At 35.6% G+C, this 17,987-nt stretch overlaps 1 protein-coding gene across 7 annotated transcripts in view; it reads right to left on the bottom strand.

Annotated features, from left to right (window-relative positions):
* TMCO3 (transmembrane and coiled-coil domains 3) overlaps nucleotides 1-17,987 on the bottom strand; it is a 42,812-nt gene that overhangs the window by 15,321 nt on the left and 9,504 nt on the right. For 6 of the 7 annotated variants that reach the window (XM_025044957.1, XM_015587381.2, XM_015587377.2 and 3 more), the window contains 6 exons: nucleotides 17,138-17,317; nucleotides 15,191-15,382; nucleotides 13,600-13,728; nucleotides 11,402-11,494; nucleotides 6,014-6,200; nucleotides 4,449-4,569 (listed from right to left, as the gene is read on the bottom strand). In XM_025044957.1, the coding sequence (XP_024900725.1) occupies nucleotides 4,449-4,569; nucleotides 6,014-6,200; nucleotides 11,402-11,494; nucleotides 13,600-13,728; nucleotides 15,191-15,382; nucleotides 17,138-17,317 (902 nt within the window). The remainder of the gene's footprint in view (nucleotides 1-4,448; nucleotides 4,570-6,013; nucleotides 6,201-11,401; nucleotides 11,495-13,599; nucleotides 13,729-15,190; nucleotides 15,383-17,137; nucleotides 17,318-17,987) is intronic. The other variant, XM_025044959.1, reaches the window with a different exon arrangement.

A 17,987-nucleotide genomic window follows, 5' to 3' on the forward strand; every position in this document is an offset into this window, starting at 1 on the left:
CCATTGTGAGAGGGTGAGCATCTTCCATTTATTCATTTCTATGCTAGCTGCTCATAATTGGGTTTTTCAATTTTCTTATTTATAGGAGATCTTTATGAAATGAAATGAAAAACTTAACCTTCTGTCTTTAACATGTGTGCAAACATCTTTCCTATTTGTCTTTGGCCTGGTTGTCAAACGAGTACATGTACACATATATGTATTGTGTATGTGTACGTGAATATGTATTATGCACATGTATGTTTGCATGTATTTAAACATTCAAAGTATGAAACTTTACTGTAGTACCATTTATCACTTTTCTTGTCTTTTATGGCTTCTAAAATTTGTGTTCCGCTTGAAAGAGAAAGGCCCTTCCATCTTCAATATTATAAATTCATCCATACTTTCTTCTAGAACTTTCATGATTTTGCAAGATATTAAGTAATTTAAATCATTTTATTTTAAAAAAAAAGTATTCTTTATCATGGTCTCTGTTCTGTTCTTTACTTGTGAAATATTTGGGGGGAAGAAGTTAATTCTTTCCTTTAAGAAAGATCAAGATTAATTCTGAATAAAGCTTAATAGAGAGACAAAGTTTATATTAACATTACAACCGATTTAATTTTTTAATTATAAATTTTCCCTGGTTATTAAAATTGAAAAAGAAGTTTTCTAAATGATATTAAAAGGTATAGCGAACAATAAAATTATCATCTCTTACTCTACTCATAGAAAATCATTAATATTTTGTTTTACATATATATGTACATATATTTCCATTCTCTCAATTTTCTTCTTTATGTAGCTGAAATATGTTGTATATCATTTTAACAGCTTTATTGAGACTTCTCAATAAATTCAATTCACCCATTTCAAGTACAAAATTCAATGGTTTCTAGTATATTCACGAAATTGTGTAACCACCATCACAATCAATTTTAGAACATATTTATTACCCCAAAAAGAAACCCTGTATCCATTAGCAGTTGCTCCCATTTCTTCCTCCCCTAGCTCTGGGCAACCACTGATCTACTTCCTGTCCCTATGGATTTGCCTCTTCTGGACGTTTCATATAAATGGAATCATATAAATAATACGTGGCCTTTTGTGACTGGATTCTTTGACTTAGCATACTGTTTTCAAGGTTCACCCATGCTGTAGTGTACGGCAGCACTTCATTCCTTTTATGGCTAAAAAAAATTTCATTGTATGGTCATAGCACATTTTATTTATCTATTCATTAGTTAATGGACATCTGAGTTATTTCCACTTTTTAGCTATTATGACTAACGCTACCATTAACATTTATGCTCAAGTTTTTTTGGTCATAAAATATTCATAAAATAAAATTTACCACTTTGACCGTTTTAAGGTTTATAATTCATGGCATTAAGGACATACACACTTTTGTGCTATCATCACCCCCATGCACAAGTTTTTATGTGCAACAGCTGTGTCATATGGCAACTCTATGTTTAACCTTTTGAGAAACATTGCATGGGATTTTGACAGCTTTTTTTTTATTATTGCTTTTTTACAGCTTAGCATAATACAGAGCATTTTTTCCATGTCATCAAAATTCTTGGTAAACATGATGTTTCATGACTAAACTGGAACAATGTTAATGGGATCGATAGCTATATTGGATTAATTTTTTCAATTGGAAAAATAAAAATGAAAAGCTTTTAAAGTTTTCTGATTGAGAGAATGTCACATAGCAACAGTTTTACCTGTCTGTGACAGCAACGTTTGATAAGATGAATGTCACATTTGTGCTTTGTCACAAGAGTGCTCTGTGACTCTTTGCTGAGGTTCTGCTTCCTATTTAGTAAGGAGATTCTGATCTTTACAGGTAATAATTTATTGTACACTTCTTAAATAGAACTCAAATGGTTTTTAGCCAGTTACAAATTTTCCTTTTGCTGTCCAAATTTTTGTTCAGCTACTTATATTGAAAATCTGTAGCCAGAGGAATAAGAACTGACTCTGATTTTGAGGTTGTGACTAAAAATGTTGCTTTCCTGATAGTTAAAAAAATTGGATCAACAGAAAAAGTTGAGAACATATGATTTCACTTACATGTGAGATATAAAACTGAAAGCAAGAAACAAATGTGACAAACAAACTGAGACTCATGGACATGGACAGTGGATCAGTGGTTACCAGAGGGAAGTGGGGAGGTAGGAGTTAGTTAGGGAGAGATAGGAGTAAAGAGGGTCAAATATGTGGTGACGGAAAGAAATTTAACTTTGGGTGGTGAACATACATCAACATACATATGACATATTATTTAATTGTACACTTGAAACCTATATAATTTTATTAACCAATGTTACCCCAATAATTTTAATTAACAAACTGGATCAAAAGAAAGTGACACTCAAAAGGATCTTCTTGATAAACTACCTTTAATAGTTACATATACCAGGGACTGGGCTAAGTGCTTTATGTGATTCTCTCCAGCAATCTTCGCACAGCCCATGAAATAGATCCTATTTCCATATTGTCCCCATTTTACAAGTAAGAAAACTGAAGCCCAGCGAGGTTCAGTAAATTGCCAAAGCTTGCAAGACTGGCAAATGGCAGAGCTGAGGCTCCAGGAAGACCTTGCCCCAGGGCCTGAGCCTTAACCTCTGGAAATCTCAGTTAAAAAGCTATTCATTCCTTCTACTTTCTCTGCCAGACTGAGCTATCTGAGAGCAGAGAAGAGATCTTAATGATTTGGGGGACTGCTGAAACTTAATATAATATCTGGCAAAAGGTAAATACTAAAAAATACAAAATACTTCCACCCCATCCATCTGTAGTGAAGCAGGTTTGTCAGTGTTCCACTTGAGTGGGGCAGAGGACAATGAACACACACACATACACACCTAGCCCTCACACCACATCTCAATGGGAGGACTACTTGTTTTAAAAAATTGATTAATAGGATCTAGAGATTTGTAACACATGAAATGTCCAGGATACAACTGAAAATCACTTGTCGCAACAAGAATCAGGGAAAACCACAACTTGAATGAGAAAAGACAATAAACAGCCTCCAACATCAAGACAAATCATTCTTAGAAGCATCTGACAAAGAGTTTAAAGCAGCCATCATAAAATTTATTCAACGGCAATTAAAAAGTCTCATGAAACAAAAGAAAAAACAGCAAAGAAACAGAAGTTATAAAAAGAAGAACCAAATGGAAATTATACAACTAAACAACATAATAATCAAGATAAAAATTTTGCTAGATAAGCTAAATAGTAGAGTGGAGATAACAGAGAATAAAATCAATGAACCAGAAGACAGATCAAAAGAATTTACTCAGTCTGAACAGAGAGAAAATAGATTGGGGCAGTGGGGGGAAGTCTTAGAGACCTGTGGGAAAATAATAAAAGTCATTTGTATCACTGGAGTCCCAGAAGAAGAGAGCAAGTGGGACTAAAAAAGTATATGAGGAAAAATAAATGGCTGAAATTCCTAAATGAGGCAAGAAACACAAATCTACAGATTCAAACAGCTGAGCACACACCAAATAGGACAAACCCAAAGAGTGTTATAGACTGAATGTCTGTGTCTCCCAAATTCATATATTGAATCCCAATGTGATGGTATTTAGAGATGGGGCCTTCAGGAGGTAATTAGGTTTGATGAGGTCATATAGATTAGAAAGGAAGAGATAAAGTAAATGAGACAGATTTTAGTATTTCAAAGTGTTTTCAAAAGAAATTTCAAAAAAGTTTGCTAATTTTTGACCAATAGTATCATTACCATAAGAGATAAAATAAACATATCCTCTGGAAATATTTAAAACACAACATTTATATGCATATAGCATTTAAAACAAATTAAAGTTTATAATCCTAATCCACACACAATGTCCCTTTAAATACGGGGCACCTTATATTTTCCAAGTGTATTTATTGTTTTGCTGGTATTCTTCTAATATATTGTGTATACAACATAACCTACAACTTTCTGGGTAAATTAATTTTTCCCATTTGGTTTCTCTCACTACATGAATCTAAGCCAAGTATGGTTTAGGTTCTAGTATTATTTTATCAGGAAAATGGAAAGAAAGATCGGGGAAATGGTAATGATGACATTAACAATGATAATCACAATGATAACATGCGCTCACACTTGCTCACTCGCTCCCCGCCCCCCACATCACTATGTTCTAGGCATTGCACTAATCACTTTTATGTCTTAACTCACTGAATCCTAACTACTTTATTAGGTAAGTACTGATTTAATCCCCACTTTATAGATAACAAAACTGAGGAAGAGTGAGATTAAATAACTTGCCAAAGATCAATGGAGCTATAGTTTGAGTCCATGTAGTGTTACTCTACAGTCTATGCTATACAAGATCTGAACATATCTTTGGAAAAAGGCATTAAATAGTATTTTTGTAAACAAATAATCTGAAACTAGAAAAACATACTGAAGTAAAGTAATAAAGAAAAATATTTACCTAGAATATGAACTGGCTCCTGCTTGGATAAGAGTTGGCATAACAGCTATGAATAACCCCAGCTGTACATCCTGCATCACTAGCATTCCAAGCAACACAGCACTATAGTCAAGGTCACCTGCTTGAGAAAAAGGGTTATTAAAACAAATGTGTACAATATTTTAAAATATCCCAAGTCAAAATACAGTTATCGTGCATATTTTCATAATAATTCAAATAATTTTGATACTTTAGATGAGAATAGATCTTAAAATCTCTTTGAGAGCAAATAATGAAACAATTGTAAAGATTCAAAAAGTTTTTGTAAAGAAAATCTCCCAAATATTTTATTTCTACTAGTTACTGTTACTTATATAATTACAGAAAAATGCCATTATGAAAAGATGGCATAGAAAATAAGAATATGATAGACCTGGATAATCATACCAATTTCACTGTGTCCCCAAAACACATGAAGCAGCAGTCTTCATTGCCAATCTTTACTTTTTATCTAAGCTGTTCAAAAGAGACCTGGCCCCATCCCTTTCTGGTCACATCTGCTGGGCAGAGCCTGGCTTCCCAGGTTACTTTCTCTCAAACCCACCATTATCACCAAACTGAATATCCCTTCGAGACAAATATTCCTAAGACTTGGTAGGGAAATACTGGCTCATTAGATGGACAGAATAGAAAAGCAGTATAACCAGCACTAGTTGAAGGGACTACATAAATCTGGAAGAAGAAAGGACAACGAAACATTTTTTGTGAACTTATTACTTCACATAGGCCTCTAAATGTCTCTAATTTCAACCCCCAGTTCTGGCTTTGGACCTTTTAAATGTGCTTCTAAACACTAAATTGTCATGTTCCCCCTTAAAATAAGCTATTTTTTTCTTTTAAAAAAAGTTATTGACAGTAACGTATTTAAAGACATATCTGATAGAGTAAATTTATATAAAAGCAGCAAAATAACCAAACCAAACCAAATCAAAATCCCTTATGACCAGCAAAAATTGCACTTTGATCAGAAGTTCAGGTAATCCTTTTAGGAGGCTTCATATACTTATTGTACAAAGTTAAGTTTTTGTTGAATGAAATAGCTTAAGAGTTTTAAAACATTCTAAACCAATAGTCACGTTAGGTTGTTGTTGTAGAGCTTAAAGTCTGCAAGTAACAGAAGACCAGTTGACAGCAGTGTGGGCAATAAACACATTTAATTATCTTACATAACTAGAATACTGGAGGTAAGTAGTTTCAGATTTGGTGTAGCACATCAATCTCTTAAATCCACCGATTCTATAGTATATTTGTCAATGTAGACTCATTTCTCTTAAATGTGGTCCTCAAACTGTCCTAAACATATGAGCATGTAAAGGCACTTTTCTTGATTAAGTGGAAGTCTGGGGAAGCTAAATTTATAGAGACATCAGTTCCTAGCAGAACACAAGCACAGGTAACCATACTTGTTAGGAAAGCCCCAGGGAAGAGGTAAGAGTTGCTATTTTTTTCTAGCAGGCCTTCGAAGTGAATTCAAGTCAATTAAATGTGTAATACATCAACATATACTAGAATATACCATCACCTACCTTCTTTCTCACCCCGGGCACTGCCCACAAGGAATCTGGACACTAAGGGTGTGCTTGATAAGGACAAACAAGTAGAAATAAAGACACTCTGAGTGGGTCTGATCTGTAAAAGGTGTCCCCATAATAAGCCAAATGCAATCATTAATAGTGTCATATAACATGGTCCTTGTAAAGATATCTTCCACACCTAAAGAGAGCACATTTATTTACACACATTTTAGTGACAATAAGTCATGTCTTGACTAGCACCAAGCAGAGTATATATATATATACATATATATATGTATATATATATATACACATACACACACACACACACACACACACACTATCTAGTAATGGGGCAGGCCTGAATCTTTTAGGAATATGCACAACATATTGTATATATTCCGGAAGCAATTATTCATTGGACCCATCAGCAAAACATCCAAAGCTGTAATCTTAACATAATAAAAACAGTAAATACTAACATTAAGGCTTACCAAGTTCTAGGTATTCTTATAGGGACTAAACACACACGTCTCTCTGTGTATATACATGTTTGTATACATGTAATTTAATTCTCAGAATACTATCTCAGAGGTAGTTATCACTATCTTCCCCATTTCTAGGTGAAAACACTGAATCCCATAGAGATTAGGTGACTTGCTCAGGGTCCCAGGGAAGTCAATTTCAAGACATAAACCCAGACAGCATGGCTTGATAATCAAATTTTGACTAGGTGTGCCTTGGTATGCACTTAGCACTATACTAGACATGATGGAAAATGTGAAAGTCAGGTTTAATGCTAACCCTCTAGGATTTTCAATCTAATTGAAGAGACAACATAATAAAAACTATCTGGTATTTATACAAATATGATTAACAAAAGAAATTAACCCCAAACTGAATCTATCCTACTTTAAAGCATGTTCATTTTCTTCTCCTCACTGCACCCTCCCAATCAAAACCAATTCCCTTATTCAGTCCCTCTACTGAAAGAGCTCATAGGGACCCAGGAGAAGGGGGCAAGAGATGCATGGCTCAGCACAACTCTGTGACAGTAAAATCAAAGGCCAATGTTCAGAGGCCCCACTGGCTGGCCAGTTTTGTCTGTGTTTCAACACAGCTACTCACCATTGGGTGCTCTGGATGGTACAAGCTTTTCCCTTCCCTAGGCTGGTTCTTGGTAAAAACCAATACTTCTGGCAAAATCATGATATTTTCTTTGGGAAGCGAGGCAGCTGGGAGGCTCTTTCTAAGGCTGGGTATTGTTTTCCTACTGTGGCTGAATAAGCACATGTACACCCTGGCCCTTCCCAAAGCTGTGACTGCTGCCAGCCTGCCTGTCTACCACAGAAGCTTCTAACTTTGGGAAATGAATAATAGGAACCCCCAAACCCTGTAAAGTCCCAATGGCAGGAGACCAACAGAAATAACTGAACTCAGTGCTTGGCCCTCAGTGCAGAGCCAAATCTGTCTTCTGCCATGTGACTCTAGCCAACCTAGGCCTTACTCTCTCCTTCCTGAAGGAAAGAAAAGGTTAGTCAACAAACGCTGCTCCTTAAAAGTTCAAATTTCATGTTCTCTAGTTCCTGTATTTGGAAGTGATGATGGGTATCATAAAGCTAATCTCTTCCTAGTTATTCTTCCTTTTCCTGTATATTACAGCCAAGGAGTGATGAAAGACCAGATCAGACCCACACAGCCAGCTGCCTCTCCTGAAGGGGCTGGGCATGTTGGATTTTAGGTTCAGAGGTTTTAGTAGTTCCTTCTGTAAGTAGTGTTAGCACTCAATTAGGGACACCTGGAGTTTAGGCTTGACTCTGTCACTAACTGGCTGTCTACCTTGGGTAGGTAACAATCTCTCCATTTTAGTTAGTGCATTTGTAGAGAAAGGTGAGGTCATTATCAGAGTGAACCTTTGACTTTATTATCTAGTGTCTTGCCACATCTTTGTCTGGAGATCTGGAATCCATTTAGCCTGAGAAGCAAGGTGTAGAGGGGATGACAGAAAAGACCCTAGAGAGCATCCTTTAGAAACTTCCTATTCAACGTGGGACCCTGAACTGGAACATCTGCACCACCTGTGTTCACAGAAATGCAGGCCCTCAGGCTGCCTACATCAGAACCTTGGTTCAGCAATTCCTCAAACATCAGAGTCTAAGAAGCACTGATGGGAGAATCCCATCAGCTGAGGCCCTGCTCCCTATGCATCTGGACCATATACCCAGATGCACACATAACCTCACATACTCTCTTAAGTTCTATTTTCCTTTCTTTTCCTAGGACTTCCTATCCACAATTCCCTCATATTCTTCTGAAATCCCAATATGAGCTCCCAAAGGGCAGGGGACATTGTTGACTATATACAGTACCTTAAACTCAGAAGCTACCAGAGTGTATGGAACATCATATGCGACAAGTGTTTATTGAAAGAACAAATAAGGAACAAAAGAGAAGAAAATACAACTTCTGCCTTCAAAGATTTTATAATTTAGAGATGAAAACTGATGAACTATTATGATATAAAACTTAGAGAATAGTTTAAGTGAAGCTAGAAGAATGAAGTAAGACAGTAGATGATGATTTACAAATAAATGACTTAGACAATCAATTGTACCAGTGGGCAGAACAGAAAATCCACAACTTTCTTCAGCGTCAAGGAAGCAGAAGTAGTTTTAAACTTTGGTGTTTTTGAATAGTTTTTAATCATATCTTTAGGAGATTTCACAGAAGACCTAAGGGGGCCTTCCAGCAATTATTAATATTTCAAAAACCCTATTAAATAATTTCCCACCATGATAAGAACACATGGGAAACTCATTCAACAGGAGTTCTATCAACTAAGAACGATTACACTAGTTACTGATAAGAACACATGGGAAACCTATTAAACGGGAGTTCTATCAACTAAGAACGATTACACTAGTTACTTCAGGTGCTCTAAAGCTTTGCCTATTACTTATACCTGAGAAACAGAAAAAGGAAAACAAATATGTTACTTAAAAATTGAGTTTATTAGGTACATATAAATATTTTGCAATCTGAGCCCATGGGCCTAGATAGAAAGGGACAGGATGCATTCTTGGTGCAAGTCACGTTTCAAGGCCACCACACGGGGGCAGCAACCAAGGCTCTCTGGAGCTCGGGCACTGGTCAGTGAGGATCCCCATCAGAGCTGAAAGGGACATTAGACTCCAGCTCACCCCAGACAAGACGTGAGGAACACTGCCCGGTCACTAAATTGGCGCCCTTTCCATTTTTCAGACTACATCACACTTACTAAGCTTACTCACAAAACATCAAGTACAAACTAAAATGACTGAGGGTGTAAAACCCTTTATAGTATTATATAAATATCATAACACTGAAAAAGGTATGCAGCTTTTATATTGAAAATTATGTTAGCATTATGTTGTATAACATTTTTCTGTTTAACACTGACTATTACAGTGAAGAAAAACATAAATTATGAAAATTGAGAGTCAGAAGAAACTTTAATCTTCCAAATCCTTCACTATACAGACGAGGAAACTGATATGAGGGACCTTGTTGAGACAGCAATGCTAGTTGATGGAGAATCAGAACTTTGTCCCTCTTTGCTCTAAAGCACAAGGTAGTCATCGCTGTTTGCTATGAACTTCTTTAAACTAAACACACATGAAAACCCAGATGAGCCTATGCTGTGCTACGAAGCAGAGGCCTGTACTTTCATGGAGCCGTCCCAAGATGATTTTCCTGCTCAGCCTCTCAGCTCCTTTGGAGGCCCTGGAGGTCCTCGCCATCCAAACTGGTTCTCTTCCATTCCACCCACCACATACCTCAACAGAATTAACAGGAAGAATGCAACCACTTTTCTTTAGGACTCAGGAAAGTAGCCAATTTTCTTTAGACTTTGAATTCAGAAATTAATACATGGAGGTTATCATGCCAGAAGCATGTAAAAAGATAGAAAAGTACCTGGCAAAAACACTAAAGTAATTCAGAATGCTTTATGAGAAGGCATATCTCAGGAAGTATGAAAAGGAAACGAGAGTAATCAATAGATGGACAAATGGAGCTTTCAAGAGGAAAAAACGAGGTAAAGGAAACAAAGGTCAAAGAATAACAGACAGGATGAACTAAGGAGACGAATGGGAAAAGAGGTCAGCAAAAGTGGAATAGTTACTCCTTGAAAGCAAACACAAGACTTTAAACGAAAAGTTTATTTCTCCTCATTACAAAAAGTATATATTGGTTATTATAGAAAATTTGGAAAATATAGAGAAGGAAAAAATGAGCCTTCACAGTTATTTAGTATGCTATTTCTTATTACTTTTCCTATGTGTTTTGGATCCTTTTGGATTGCCATGTTCATGTTATCTGCTCATTTTTCTCCTTTTGAGTTCAGCATTTTAACATATTTTTCTTTGTTATTACACATTCTTATAATACTTTTAATGGCTACATAATATTTGATCATCGTTATTGCTTCTAATCTCTTATAAAAATACTACAATGAGGAGCTGGATACATTTTGTGGGTTAATTTAAACAAACAAACAAACAAACTTATATTTGATTCTTTCCTTTGAATAGAGACCCAAAAGTAGAACTATTAGGTTTAAGGCTCTTAAGTTGAACTGCTAGACCATTCTCAAAAAACTTACATTAATCTGGTTAAGAACACCTATTACCCCTCATCGTCATTTTAAAACCTTTTGTTCACTTGATACTGTTAGGCAAAATGGTACCTGATTTTAATTGACATTTTTTTTGTACTCAGTAGTGTTCCTTTTATTCTCCTACCTCCATTCCCGTCAGCTTATCAATGAACTATTTCCCTCCTCTGTGATGTGTTTGTTCCAACCTCTTATTTCCATTCTGAAATACTTCAGCATTCAAAGTAATAATTCTAAAAGCAAATAAATTTAGAAGGCAACTGTTGCTGCCATTATTTTAACATTTATTCATATATATGCTCCTATTATTAATCTTTCAAATATTTTCGTTTAACAATGACAGAGGAATAAAAATCAAAATTTGCCACTTATTCAGGAATTAGAATTAGTAATTGATTTCTAAGATAACACATTGAATATTCAATCCCTATGCTATATCAGCCTCTAACAGTTTTGGTCCTTCTTGGAGGGACCCATATATTAAAGTTCAAACATCTTGCTTCTCAGACCTTTTTCGGAATTAGCCACAGGAAAGCTAATTCCATTTATTCACTGAACTTTTACTTTTTCTAATATCTTTTATCTTTTATAATTTATGTTCCAAAAATAATATCAAACTAAAACATCATATTCTATTCTAAAAATATTAAATTTAATAGCAAAGTCATGAACAAATGTTAAAAGTAAATAAACCAAAACCATTTGTGTTAAATTGGGTGCAATATAACATGGATTGAGGTCCTTACCTTTCTCAGCTTTTCAGGGGAAAATTCTAAGCCAACAAGAAAAAGAGTAAAGAACACCCCAAATTCTCCTAATGTCTCCACTTGTACAATAGACTGAAAAACAAAATTTTAAAACCATATATTTAACATAGTAAATGTGCTTAACAGAGCAATCTTGTACTAACATACTCAGTGGGACTATCCCCCAAAAAACACAGTATGTTTTTAAAACAACTAATTCTTTGAACTTTCTCTATATCTGAGATAATTTGGACCTCCTGATTACAGTGGTTTTTTTTTTTGTTTTGATTAGCATGAGGAACAGTTTTATTGTCTAAGAACCAGCTCATGAATTCACCTGTTTTCAAGTTCATTAATTGCTATTGTTACTTTTGTTAGTTCCTTTCTTTTTAAATGTTCCCTGAACATCTGAAAATAAAATACAGGCTCTCATGCGTCTTCATGTGTCTGTGTGCTGTCCTAACTCCACCTCATTTACTCAGTTTGTCAGTTATTAACATTATGAATCCTGTCCTCTTTTATTGTCACCTTTTCTCCTTTCACTTTCGAATTTTCTTAGTTTTGTTTTTATCTTATTTACCATACTTTTTTCCCCTGACACCATCTACAAACTTGTATTTTTTAACATGAAAGTCTATTCCACTTAAATTTACTGTTACAGATACTTGTTCTTACTTCTTTTATGTCTTCTGATTTTTATGGTTCCTTACTGCTATTTTTCTTTTTTCTTCCCTTTTAAAATCAGTCTGTAACCTATAACTTCAAAGTAATAAACTTAAATCTATACTTCTCAACTTAATAAATGAAAGCCTATCAACTTCTTCTAGGAAAAGATAAACATTTTAGTACAATTACACTTCCTTCATTACCCACCTCCCACTTTTGGCTAGTTTGTTCCTGCATTTTTATCTTGATCTACTATAATTACATTATTTTTCCATGGTATAGATGATTTATTAAGAATTATAATATCCAGTTATAGCTATTACCTAGTTATATTTATAATATCCAGTTATAGCTATTACCTAGTTATTTAGCCCTAATTCTTTGCTTATAAGCTATCTTTGCTGTTAGGAGAAAACATTTGTATTTGCTATTCTTTGCAAATATTCTGAAAAGGGATGGGATAGGAATAGGAAGAGATTTTTTTACTTTTCATACTGTTTCAATCATGTGAAAATTACCTATTCAAAAAATTAAATTAAAACATTCTTCCCAAGGCCACCCTGCCAAGCTGAGCCCAGACCACGAGGGCACCTCTCACATTGGTAATCAATCTATTCTACCACTCGCTGTTTACAGACTTTTAGCCTGGAGAAGCTGAGTACAACTTCTCCTCACCTGGCTAATCTTACCTATTGTTAAAATTAGTTTGGTGTAAAGATTTCTTCACACCCTCTTCTGCTGCTGTCCAATCTGGGAAAATCACAGAGGTTCTTCCAACCTGGTACAAGGTGTATTAATCATCAATAAGGGGATGAGGCTACAAGTGGAGCATTCCACACTTTCCCCTTTGCCTATTTTTGTTCTACCCAACTGGGAAGCATCACTGAGGTTTGGAGGATTCCGTAGCTTATTTTCCACCATCCTATACTGTTCCTTCCGTGTGGGCTCATGACACCTGTTCTTGGCATTCTCTTTCTATTTTGTCCAAATGTGTGTATTTAAGTGACAAATTTTGAAGCCTACAAAAGCCTGGGACCATTCCTTACAACAAAAGATAAAGCTCACATAAATTTGTTCAGCAAATAGCCTCCAGCAAAAGCAGCCTCAGTGCCATTGTCCCCTGTGGTTCTCACAATACCCTACATTTAGGCTTGATAATTCCTCACTACTTTATCAGTTTTTCAATGTGTAAAGAATTTTTTAAAAAATATATTTAATCCAGCATTTTTACTTGCTTTCAGTCTCTGAATAATGTAGTTCATCATATTACTGGAAATGGAATCTTTAAAACTAACATAATTTAAAGATATGAACAGGATTATTTTCTCTAGTAAAGTCACTCATTCATTAATGAACAAAATGACTTTCTTATGGTTTAGAGATTTCTTATGAAACTCTAAAGAGCATCTTTTTTAATATGGTTTATAAAAAAATTATCTTCATTAATTCAAGTTCAAAACTTTTTAGTCTTCATGAATGTTTCTTTTGTATTCTGTTAAACAGATACTAAAACAGTTAAATTTTGTTCTTACCTTAATACTATTTAGTCCTGAAGGTCCCAGAAGTACACCACAAATAATATAACCAAACATTGTAGGTAATCCTATTGTTGTGCATAACCAGCCACAAGGTAAAGACAGCATTCCTATGGTAACAATGTCCTAAATGTAAGAACAAACAAATATTTAAGATAATAGTTAGCAAGACATGGGTAGGTTGACAGAAAAAAGCAGGATGGGATAGTATCCTGATTTCACTAAATGAAAATAAAGGGCAGACGATGAAACGAAGGGAGGGAATTTTTACTTCTACTCTATACCCCAGAGAAGCTGAAAATACTCAATGTATTCTGGGAGTAGATGAGGTTAGCTCTTGATGGTCTAACAATTATAGCAAAATTTATCTTTTTTTTTTTTTCCTTTGCTTAAGCCTCATGGTAGTATTCTAAGAATTCTGAGCACTAGGACTCCATTTAGCCTTCTAATCTGGGAAACTTTTCAGAGCTGGTGTCCTAGTATAACTCACTTATCTTCACCATTGGTTTTCCCACCACACAAAATCAATATAACCATCACAGTAATAATTGTTTCAGGCAAGAATAATCAGTGGGTGCTAAAACTGATGAAAGTTTGATGAGGAGCAGGATTTCATACAGTCTCAAAATATTTCCCCAGAAATTATATATTAATTACAAAGGGAAAAAAAAAAGATTAACTTCACAGTAGAGAACCCACCTGTTCATGGAGGGCACTAATGTGTTTAGTTTGCAGACTCAGCTCCTCCCAGTTGATATTCCAGCCAGGAAGGCAATAACATCTGCTGAGCTTTATCTATTGATTCACATCTATTGATATAGGGATCAGCCCCTCACTGTAGCCCTTGGGGATCATTTATATTCTTCTCAGCCTGTCTGTGTTAGCATCATCTCTAAGACTAGGTTCTTTGTCTGGGTTTCTTTTCCTGTGCAAATTCCATTGTCAGAGAGTTTTGTTAGAGACCTGACAATTTACCTAGAACTTGCCAGCCTATCCTGAGTAGGCTGAACCCTGTTACTTATATTACTCATTTCCATCAAAATCCTTAACACCATCAACTTCAAGTCTTTAAATAATTCTATATCCTCTTACTAGACTGGCTTCCTTAGAGCTCACAGATCTGCATCTAACTCAGTCAAGGAACAGCAGTCACCACTGGAGGCGACAGTTCTCACAGTGCACCCATGTCTAAATAAAGCCATATGTGATATTTTAGCCAAAACTTCTGTGCCTCAAAAGAATGTTCTACCTTAGTGAAAATAGTTTTTAGAGGGTTAAAGCTTTAATCCTATTGTAGTAACTTTTAACTTCGAAAAGTCTTCCAGACTCTCAAAAGCAAATTAATTTTCATTTAAACATTAAAATGCCTTATTCTTACAGAAAAAAAATTAAGAGAAAATGTTTCAAATCACAGAAAACATAAGAAATTCTAGTAGAATCTATTACAAGGAAGGTTGTACACTCTACTATAATGTTCAGAAAATAAAGCTCAATTTTACTTGATATGTGTATCAGGAGATAGTCAGGGACATTAGTAGGAATTAAGCCCCGCATATGATTTTGAGAGGAGAGCAAGCAGACAGACTACCTTTATGAAGTGGTGATCTGCACGTGGGATTGTTGCGTCTCTGGGCTTGGTCAAAATATACTGGTTGTTCTGGGAGTCAATTAGCATGCTAAGACCTAAATCATCCTCCACTTCCCGTTTCGTGAGATTTTGTTTGGAATTGGCCTCTTCTTCCTCCACCCTCAGGACGGCCTCAAAATTGACACCTTTGACCTATAAGAATAACCAATATTATGTAATTAAAACCAATAAAGTGTTTTCAAGTTCAACTTTTAGAGAGTAAATTCTATATAGAAGAATGAAAGGAATATTTTAGTATTCTGTCAAGTGTGACAAAAGATCAATAAATGTTCATTGGCATGAATTAGGAAAAATTTTTCAATTAAAAAAGTTATTTAAGGATGGGAGTGTTTAGGATTTCTATTACTTCCAAATATCTACTTTACCTTATTTCAGGGTATGACATTGTGATTTCTAATAAGAAATATATATTTGGTCTTTATCCCCTTTCCTGGCTCACAGCTCCCAAAACCCATGTAATTTCCTAAGTGATAACAAGCAATGAGAACATCTTTTGTTATATTTGTCTTTTGTCCTTGGTTCCTGAAATAGCTCTAGAGCGACAGAAGAGTGTCTTGTTATTAATAACAAGCCCCTAGCAACTTCACCTGTGTTTATATTAGTAAGGTAATATTTAGAAAGCCCTTAGATAGCCACAAGACTAGACTAGTTATCAGGAGAACCAACCATGTGATGAGAGGGTTGACCTTTCAGACCTACCCAGATCTCCAGAAAGGGAAAAGGGGCTGGAGGCTGAGTTCATCGCAAATCTACATAATGAAGCTTCCATAAAAATCTCTCAAGTATGGGGTTCGGAGATCTTCCAGCTTGCTAAACACAGGGAGGTGTTCAGCTGGGAGGGTGGTGGGCCCAGAGAGGGCATGGGAACTCCACTCTCTTTCCTCATACTTTCCCCCATGTAACTCTTCCATCTGCCTCTTCCTGATCTGTATCCTTTATAATAATATACTGGTAATCTAGAAAGCAAACTGCTTTTCTGGGTTCTGTGATCTGCTCCAGTAAATTCTGAAGGCAGAGGACAGAGGTCATGAGATTCTCCAAGGTGACAATCTGGGACTTGGGATTGGTGTCTGAAATTGAGGGGACAGTCTTCGACTAAGACTTTATCTGTGGGGTCTGCACTAACCCCATGTATATAGATTCAGAACTGAATTGAATTATAGGACATCCTGCTGGTGCCACAAAGATATGGAGAAATGCTTGGTGGAGGAAAACCCCGATGCCTTTGAAATACAAAAATGTTCAGGGAGCCATGAGTAAAGGGAATGAGTGTTTTACTTTCAAGGGCATACTCTTTCAAAAATTCATAGCCCTTAAAATACTTATGAGTTATCCTCCATCCCATAATTAGTTTTAAAAACACCCTATTCCTTTCGCTCAATTTTATTTTCCCTCCTTTCTTCTCTGATTTTGTTCTAATTTGTTTTTTTATTACCTAACTCTTTTCTGAGTCCATTCTAAGACTCACAATTTTCAGCATTAATCTAATTTTTTCCCCAAAGAATCCTGAACATATAATAACAAGTGAACAGTCTGAAATCCTGCTTCAGATACGGAGATCATTTCCTATAAAGAGCTTATTGCTCCCCGGTTGACCAATATTGAAACCTGACTGTCCAGAGCAAGCTTTCTTGAAGCAGGAGTCCTAACCCACCTGAGTACACAACTGCATTACAAAGATGAGCCACTGATGGGGGACTGACAAACATGAAGGGAAAATAAAGGATAACTAGTATACTTTGGCAGGATTAAACCAAATTATTTTTATGACACAGAAGTGTTTGTCTTTCAATCTACACAAAAATATATAGATGCAAACAATTTCAACATATTCTTTCAATAAATAGCTCAGCAGGTGACGAGGAAATTGTATGGAATGCTACTTACTGATTTATTGTCATCAAAAGCATGTTCTTCTATTTCCTCTTCTAAACGATCTGCTGCCTTTCTTACATCTTCAAGAATTTCATCAAGCATGGATAAACTTTTGTTTTGATGTTGCATATTTTTAAGGGCTTCAACTTGATGTTTTTCTGCTGCCAGAAGTTCCACATATTCTGTTTCTTCCTATTCATTTGTAAGAAATAAAGAGCGGGGTTTATTTAGAAATAAACTAGGATATAACTTCCATTCAGGTACAGGTCCTGAACACATGCACTGTCAAATACTCCTGTCATAAATGTGTAATTCTAGCTCCAGTCAGTTAGGGATGGTCAAGTGTCCTAGACTATTCAAACATAATTAAGCTTAGCAAGTGTTTACAGAAAGCTACTTTTACATATAGCCAAATCCTTTATAATGTTTTGATCAACAATATGACAATGGTACCATAAGATTATAATGGAGCTGAATTTCCTCTAAGAAATGGAAGTATATGTGGTTCAGGAGTTTTATTTTGTTTTGCTTTGTTTACAATGGGAGCCCTATCTGTGGGGCTTAGCAAGATTCCCTCTTACTCACAGCACATCAATTTTGAGTGCACAGATTACATGCCTATCAGTCTGCCACTGACTTGTTTCAGCACAGAGGAGCCTGTCCTCCCAGTTCTACATATGCAGGTGATACTACAGTCCTTCCAGATCTAGCCTGATGGTCTTCAGAGTTTACTGCTGTAAATTATTTGTTGAGGACCTAAGATCCTGTACAAAGACACAGGTGTACGAGAGCTACCTTAACAAGTATTAAATGACTGCCACTTTAGTAAAAGTTTTCTGTAGTAGTACAGAGACAGCTTGCC

This window comes from Pteropus alecto, unplaced genomic scaffold, assembly GCF_000325575.1.
Source record: "Pteropus alecto unplaced genomic scaffold, ASM32557v1 scaffold13, whole genome shotgun sequence".
Lineage (NCBI taxonomy): Eukaryota > Metazoa > Chordata > Mammalia > Chiroptera > Pteropodidae > Pteropus > Pteropus alecto.